The sequence below is a fragment of the Platichthys flesus genome, chromosome 21 (assembly GCF_949316205.1).
Source record: "Platichthys flesus chromosome 21, fPlaFle2.1, whole genome shotgun sequence".
Classification (NCBI taxonomy): Eukaryota; Metazoa; Chordata; class Actinopteri; order Pleuronectiformes; family Pleuronectidae; genus Platichthys; species Platichthys flesus.
The window spans coordinates 5,035,626-5,043,722 of record NC_084965.1 but is presented as its reverse complement, the minus strand read 5'-3'; the positions used below and the strand labels follow the sequence as shown (position 1 = coordinate 5,043,722).

Genomic DNA, 8,097 nt, shown 5'->3' with positions numbered 1-8,097 from the left:
AGTTTAATTCCAGGGGAAATGAAGAAAACCCCCCAGACTGAAATGACACCTTCTCTCCTTTCCTCTGCTCTCGTTACTTCACCCTCTCTGTCGGGGGGGATAGCGATCATAACCACGAGGCTCATGTGTTGTGGTCGTTGTGTTTATCGGCTCTGGATGTTTCTTGTGTTACTGACTCTCGGAGCCGCCTGGAGAGCCGGGGGGGGAGGGGGGGAAAGCCGTGAGACCGGATCTGGCATCGCTTCCTCTGATAAGTGCAGACTGCAGGTGCTCAGGAGACGTTTCATTGAGTTTTTTAATCTCCCTAAGTCAAACTGGTTCCTCCCATCGGTTGTCTGTCAAGTAAACTCCAGTTTCTCTGTTTGCTGTTTTCTATTCAGGGCAGACATTTCCATTCCATTTGGACTTAGGAAACGAATGTTAATACTTTTATTTCCACAACTCATCACAATACAAACTGCTGTATTCGTGCATTTTTACAAGAATGCAATCAGCCATGCAGATATATGAGCCTCAGCCTCTATTGTCTGTTATAATAAACCTTATCACAGCAGTGCACCCAGTAACTGTTCAGCCAATTCACTGTTGGTTGTGTGAGATAACTCCGAAACACACTGCACTAGGATTTGTGAGACATTCACGTGTTTATTCATATGTGCCTATTTAAAACAAGGTTATGCAGTTTTATTTATATTAAGGTCAAAAAGGACAATTCAAAACAATGAGAGATTAAAAAAAGAGCAGAGTAAAATGGTAAAAGTAAAAAAAAGAAGGACAAACGATTTGTAATTTTTTTTAAATAAGTTTAACAAATAGCAGTCTGAATCAAATAGATAGAAATATGTCAAATAATAACATAAGATACAAAACAATGATGCTTCAAGCAAAAGAAAGAAAGTTAATTAGAGAATTTGAAACTGAAAAGCAGTGGATGAAAGTGAAAGGTTTTTAAGGGATTTACGTTATGTGGTTTTCTACATGTGTTGTAATCATTCAAGACTCAGTGTGTACTTAGATGTTTGAAATGCACGGGGCTCTCCTCACACAGTTCTGATATGTGACTGTTGAATTAGTCAGGCTGTGGTGTGGTGTCCTTCCTCCGGACTCAGAGGCCGCTTTTCTGAACTTCTCCAATTTCTGACCACAAATCCAACGACCTGACTTCTGCTGCCTGTGCACGATTCAGCAAACTCTGTGAGGGTCCATGCTTTTCTCTCCTGATGAGGACATGAGCTCGTACTACACAACCAACAACATTTACTCTACAAGTGTCTATTGACAGAGGATTTTACGTTGCATTGCGAACACACTCCACCTGTTAAGAGACTGTTTCCCACCCTGAGGCCACTACCTGTTTGACCCTCTGCCCTCAGGGAGGCGCTAGAGGTCATTAAAAACTCAGACAACCACATTCCTGAACAGTCACCCTCTAAATCATATCTATTTGCATTGGTTTTATGATTCTTTTTATGATTCTTTTATTATTCTTGTATTGTGTGATATCTTACACCTGTCTGTCTGTCTGTCTGTCTGTCTCTCTGACACACTAAAACTATAAGAATCAATGCTGTAGCCCACAGCTGTCTGCCAAAGTGATGATTTTAAATAGAACCTGGTTATAAATAGCACAGCCTACTTTAGCAAGAGGCCGCTCGCTGCCACATTTGTAATTTAACGCCTGTATTTTTCAATGAAGTGACCCAGTAACCTTAATAAACAGCCCCACTAACCCACTGTGTTGTTACTGAGACGTTCAGGGTGTCACAGCCTCAACGAGCAGAAACAAACTCCCTCACCTCCTCGTGGTTTGTGTCTTTCACGTTTTTATCTGCATTTCTAGATATCTGCGTTACTGTACTTAAGTGTATATTTCATGTATATATACACTTTAACTGGGTGTATTTTCATGTACTTTTCACTTGTACACAACTACATACTCCAGCAAAAACCTGTACTTTCTACTTCACTACATTTCACAATGCGTTGCATGTTCAGTCGCTCAGTCACGCTCCAATCAGAGTGAGCCGGTAACAATAGACTCTGTCAACGAGAGTAAATCACTCGCTGGTGAAGAAACTTCTCAAATGGTTTCAGAGACTCGGCTACACACTGCAAGTACTTTCAACACGTAAAGTATATATGTAAAACACTTACTTTTCCTTTTTTAATTTTACTCAGGTATAATAGTTAATGTGGTATTTTTACTTTCAATACATTAAGTATGTTTAAAATGAACTACTTACTTACTTTGTCTCCTTATCTTAAGTTTAAAAGTACTTGAGTACATTTATGTGTATTTGCTTGTACTTTTACTTAAATAAAATTTTGTAGCACCTCCTCTCTAGTTTCGTGTGTGTTCACGTTATGTCAATCATGATGCTGGATCATGACAATAACTTCTCTATTTGTCATCGCTGCTCCCTCCATCTTTATCGGACATTGTCTGATGTATAAATACTTTAAACATCGACACACTTTGCCACTGTAGTAAAAACTGTCTTCTAATCATTATTGAAGATCTATTGCACTTCTGTCAGTCCTGAGTGAGGGATCCCTCACATGTGGCTCTCTGAGGTTTCTACGTTCTGTTTTTAGTATTTTCTTACTCTTGGATGGATTGATTGATTGATTGATTGGTTGGTTGATTGATTGATTGATTGGTTGATGGGTTGATGGGTGGATGGATTGATTGGTGGATTGATGGATCGATTGTGACCCCTGCACCTACCGTGCTGGTGTCAACTCCTGGCTCACTTCGCACAGCAGAGGGCGCTCACAGCCTGTTCAATCCCTCCCCGCTCCCTCCCTCCACACGCCGGCAGAGACACCTCCATACAAACTGCGGTGCCCATCTGATTCCTTTAATTGCTTCCTTCCTGTAGTTAATTGATGCCAATCTGTCCCTGGCTCCAAAACCACCGGGCTACGTTACACACACGGCCCGGAGGGGGGGGCGAACGGTTCGACTTATTTCTAAAGTGTGCATGTTAAACTTTGAGCTTCGTTACGCGCCGACATCAGTGTCTGCGTGTGTGTGCGTTTTGTGTGTTTGTGTGTGTGTATGTGTGCAGCAGTGGCTTTGAGCAGAAATCACCTGTGTCGGTGCAGTGTGACCTGGCACAGCCCGCAGAGAGCTCGAGGTAAGCGGCTACACCTGTGCGCCTTTTCCCCTCATTTGTCCAGAAACTGGTGCGTAAAAGGCACAAACCTGGCAACGTGCGGGACTTGGAGCTTTTCTGCAGACATGTGGACATAAAGAGCGATGTTATATTTAAAAACAATGTAAACTAGTAATACAATTGCATATATGTTACATAGCAGATCGGATTCATGGATCAATAATGCTGAGTGTGATATTGATGTGTTTGTGCGTAGTTGTAAAATAAGTCCAGCCTACTATCTGTCACTACTACTTACGGTAGTGTTTTTCACATGTCTCCAGTCAATGGCAGCTCTTTACTCTACTATGTCTCCTCCCACTCCAGCCGAAGTAGACCCGGAGCAAAGCTGGGGAAACAACACCATTTGGCGCGCAAATGTCTAAATACATGTGTGTGTTCGAACGTGTATTGATTGTTGTCGTGAACAAGAGTCGATTTCGTATGCAAAGGCAAGTGGGGGGGGGTTTAGGGCGTGTTGCAGGTTAAAACGCCGGTGAAGGTTTTCGCGCGAAAAACCGCGGAGGGATACGGCGGAGGGCGCAGGAAGTGCTTCGGTGCTATTTTATTGCAGCCAGCGGAGCTCAGCTGTGATTCTCACGCTGCCGGTGACAGAGTGCGCGTCGCCCCCAACGGGTCGCTGCTGCAGCCTCGCAAAAACTCACACACGCTCGCCCCTTCATGTGCGCTACAGCCCCGCGACGCCCCCGCACAAGGATTTAATGGTTGTGTCGAACTGGAATACAACTCCTGCTCGTTTTTGCGCATTTTGGCTCCGATTCCCAGCGTCTGGTTTGGCCGAGAAGCTGAAGTCTGAAAGGTAAGAGGAGGGAAGCGGGTTTTTCTGGCGCTTGCACAGACATCTTGTCCTCACACTTAAATGAACAATGTGTGTTTGCTGTCAGCTGCAGCGCGGACAGGCTGAGGGTTCCTCTGGTTGCAGGTAATTTGCGCTCGGGTTCGCAGTTACGCACCTGCTGCTGCGCTTCTGCTGCTGCACGCACACGCAGCGTGCGCACCGGCTGGATGTTTTGGAGTGACCATGTGATGTTGCTTACACTTTGCGCTGCCTCCAGGTTCAATGCCCGGCAGCTGTTTGAAGCCGCACATCTGTATAAACAAGCTCTAACCACTCGTTCTTTGTTGTCTTTCCCAGCAGCGACAGAACGAGGACGCACAGCTCGGACGCATCATGCCGCTGAATTCAAGTTTAGCGAGTAAAAACTATGACTTGGACTACGACTCCCTGCAGCCGTATTTCTACTATGACAACGAGGAGGAGGCTTTCTACCCGCAGCAGCTTCAGCCTCCGGCACCGAGCGAGGACATCTGGAAGAAATTCGAACTGCTGCCGACCCCTCCCCTGTCCCCGAGCCGCCGGCCGTCCCTGTCCAGCCTCTTCCCCTCCACGGCGGATCAGCTGGAGATGGTGACCGAGTTCCTGGGCGACGACGCGGTGAACCAGAGCATCATCTGCGACGCCGACTACTCGCAGACCTTCCTCAAGTCCATCATCATCCAGGACTGCATGTGGAGCGGCTTCTCCGCCGCGGCCAAGCTGGAGAAGGTGGTGTCCGAGCGGCTCGCCTCCCTGCACGCCGCGCGGAAGGAGTCGGCGGCGGGCGAATGCGCGGAGCCCGCCGGCGGTGCAGCCGCTGCGTGGAGGCTGAACAGCAGCTATCTGCAGGACCTGAGCACGGCGGCCACGGAGTGCATCGACCCCTCCGTGGTTTTCCCGTATCCGATAGCAGAGACGCCCAAGCAGAGCGCGGGAACGCCGCCTAGCAAGGACCTGGGGCTGGACACGCCGCCCAACAGCGGCAGCAGCAGCAGCAGCAGTTGTAGTGAATCAGGTGGGTGGTGAATGTCTCCTCTAGCAGGCACACCCCTCTGTGCAGCTCACCTGTGAGCATGCATGGGGATGTGCATCTCTCACACACACACACACACATCTCCATCACAACCACTGATGAAGAGGAGAAGAGGCTCATTATTGTTTTGATGCATGCGATCTGCAGACAGGCGGTGGAGCCATGCTGCCATGTCATGTTGTAGACAGCTGTAAGATTAGCTAAATGCATGTTAAGCAATCCCCCGTGTGTGTGTGTGTGTGTGTGGGGGGGGGGGGGGGGGGGTTGAGAAATGCATTGCAGGGATTTTAACCCCCCTCTCCCCCTCCCTTACTGCTGTGACACGCATTTAAGTCAGGATTGCTGATGCTGGAGCAGAGTGTGACTGTTTCTTTTGCTTTTTGTTTTGCAGAGGATGAGGATGGAGACGAAGATGATGATGAGGAGGAGGACCAGGAGGAAGAGGAGGAGATCGACGTGGTCACAGTGGAGAAGAGGCAGGCGGTGAAACGGTGCGACTCCAGCCCGCTGGAGACAAGGCACCCCAGCCCGCTCGTGCTGAAGAGGTGTCACGTCTCCACCCACCAGCACAATTACGCCGCCCATCCATCCATGAGGCAGGAGCAGCCGGCTGTCAAGAGGCTGAAGCTGGAGAGCAGCAGCAGCAGTGGAGGAGGAGGAGGAGGTGGAGGCAGCGGCGGCCACAGCAGGGTCCTCAAACAGATCAGCAGCAACCGCAAGTGTCTGAGCCCCCGGACGTCAGACACCGAGGACTATGACAAGAGAAGGACTCATAACGTTCTGGAGCGCCAGAGGAGGAACGAGCTCAAGTTGAGCTTTTTCGCGCTGCGGGACGAGATCCCCGAGGTGGCCAACAACGAGAAGGCGGCCAAGGTGGTGATCCTGAAGAAGGCAACGGAGTGTATCTACAGCATGCAGTCGGACGAACAGAGACTCCTCACGCACAAAGAGCAGCTGCGGAGGAGAAGTGAACTTTTAAAGCAGAGACTGGCACAGATGCAGGGCTCCCGTGCTTGAAGTTTGAATCAAGACTTTTTGGCCTTTTGTTTTTTATGCAAGTTCAAGACTTGGGGGGTGTACAGTTCTTGTTGCATGCAAATGCAAAAAACGGATTAAGTTGTTTTTGAAATCTCGTTTGATTTCGAAGTTAAAACTGCCTCAATAGAAGTTATGGGTGGATTAAATATTTAAAAGTTTATTTTTATTAATAAAATATTAAAAATAGGGCCATCCTGTTGGGGGTCCAAACTAAAATATAAATTTTTATGTTTTGTATATAATTAATATTTCCTAAGAAAATGTATTTTTGGATCTCAATTGTCTGGATGTTCAGACCCAGTGTTTGGTTTTTTCCATTATGTTCATAGATTCTTTTTGAAATATAAAAAATGTTTCCTCTTGAATTTGTGTCCTTGTTCTTGCAGTGAAAACAAACACACACACACACACACACATACACACACACATATTCCATCACAGCTTCTGCTATGAGTAGATCCAGGTACATGTTGGAGGTTGAGTGTGGGAACAACAGCGAGAGAGGAGACAAACCACATCCATGGTAAAAGCATCATGAATGACGTCCACTTCTAATTAACAGGTTAATGTGATGATGCTTGATGATTCTCATGTGAAGACGACCATCTCCCACTAACTCTTTCTGGTAAGACATGAAGGGATTCAGGGGTCAAGTCCATATCATCACAAAGACGCAGTTTTGATGCAGGGTCTCAAAGACAATCATGTAATTTTTGTAAACTGCCACCATGCCTGTTTTTAGAAGAGCCTATTAATAAAGGCATCACATTATAATAAACAACCATGTCCCTCCTTTGTTTTCTGTATTCAGATACACAATAAATATACTAGAAACAATTGAAACATATCTGGTTTTGTACAAAGCTAATATCTCAGGATTTACCTCTTGCATATTGAGAGCTCCATGTCACTGGACTAAAATAGCTTGTATGACAGATCTGTCAATTACCTTAAAGTCAAGTCTCAGATTTATAAGAACACTGAAGTGTTTGATAGATAAACATGTTGGTCTACAGTTTCTCTCTTAAGTGAAGCATCATGATAGAACTCAAATAATACTGAATTTCATCTAAATAAACAAGTTAAATTTTTTTAAAGAGGCAAATAAACCTTCCTCCTCGAACATAGCTGCTGTGTCTGATTCTGATCAATAATCACTTAATTAAGATTAAGATTAAGATGCATTTATTTGTCAGGTTTGAAATGAAACACAACATAAATGTGGTGCAGGAAAGTTTTAAAGTTACATTCATTAGAGCAGCATCATAATAAAAACCAATGTATGATATTAACTTCTCAAACCAAACCAGGTGAAGTTTACATAGTTTAAACAAACCTGCTGCTTTGATCCTGATCAATAATCACTTCATGCCACGTCTCAGATGAGATTTGCAGCAAAGTAAAACATGTTTGTTTACAGTTGTATTTATCAGTTCAGCATCTTCCTGAAACTCAAATACTGTAAATATAATATATGAGATATAGATACCAAGCTAAACTTACATCCCTAAACCTTCCTGCTCAAATACACCTGCTACTTCCACTTCTGATCAATAAATCAGCTGCAGCATCTTGATTAAACTCATATGTATCATGAAATCAATCATAACTATCAAGTATTATTATAAATATACTTCTTATCGTGATCACTTTAGGTCCTGTCTCATGTAAAAGGTTCTACTTTAACTAAATAGTTAACTAACATTTAGTGGTGCTAACCATCTTCAAAATGTGTGTTTCAGACTAGAACGGTTTGGAATAAGTTAAAATATTACACGTATGACAAGTTAAATTCAAATAATTACGGGGAAATTGACCTGAAAATAACCAATAACAACAAAACAAAAAATTTTTTAAAAATAGAATAAAATAACTTCTGGGTTGAGCTCCTGTGTATTAAAGTATTCCTCGTGTATATAACTTCATATATAACAGTTTTTTGTTCGTGTTTAAAAAAAATATATTTTCCTAACCGGCTTTCCACAGTCTCCCCGTGACGTCACGCGCCGTATCCCGAGCGCTCCCCTGAG

General features: G+C 44.7%; 1 protein-coding gene across 3 annotated transcripts; it reads left to right on the top strand.

Moving 5' to 3' along the window:
* Nucleotides 1–2,932: 2,932 nt before the first annotated feature.
* On the top strand, nt 2,933–6,432 carry LOC133932859 (transcriptional regulator Myc-like). 3 transcript variants are annotated; one of them, XM_062379737.1, is made up of 3 exons: nt 2,933–3,140; nt 4,315–5,011; nt 5,421–6,432. In XM_062379737.1, exons 2-3 carry the CDS (start codon nt 4,351–4,353, stop codon nt 6,044–6,046), a joined length of 1,287 nt encoding a protein of 428 aa, XP_062235721.1. In that variant the 5' UTR covers nt 2,933–3,140; nt 4,315–4,350; the 3' UTR covers nt 6,047–6,432. The 3 variants fall into 3 exon arrangements, with proteins under 3 accessions (XP_062235721.1, XP_062235720.1, XP_062235719.1); XM_062379736.1 differs by lacking the exon at nt 2,933–3,140 and adding an exon at nt 3,740–3,978 and having other exon boundaries at nt 4,318–5,011; XM_062379735.1 differs by lacking the exon at nt 2,933–3,140 and adding an exon at nt 3,740–3,978.
* Nucleotides 6,433–8,097: the final 1,665 nt, after the last annotated feature.

Bases quoted from the DNA above. Each gene is read 5' to 3' on its own strand.
- LOC133932859 (XM_062379737.1), top strand. From the start codon at position 4,351: ATGCCGCTGAATTCAAGTTTAGCGAGTAAAAACTATGACTTGGACTAC. The intron at 5,012-5,420 runs GTGGGTGGTGAA...TTTGTTTTGCAG, and splicing joins CAGCAGTTGTAGTGAATCAG to AGGATGAGGATGGAGACGAA.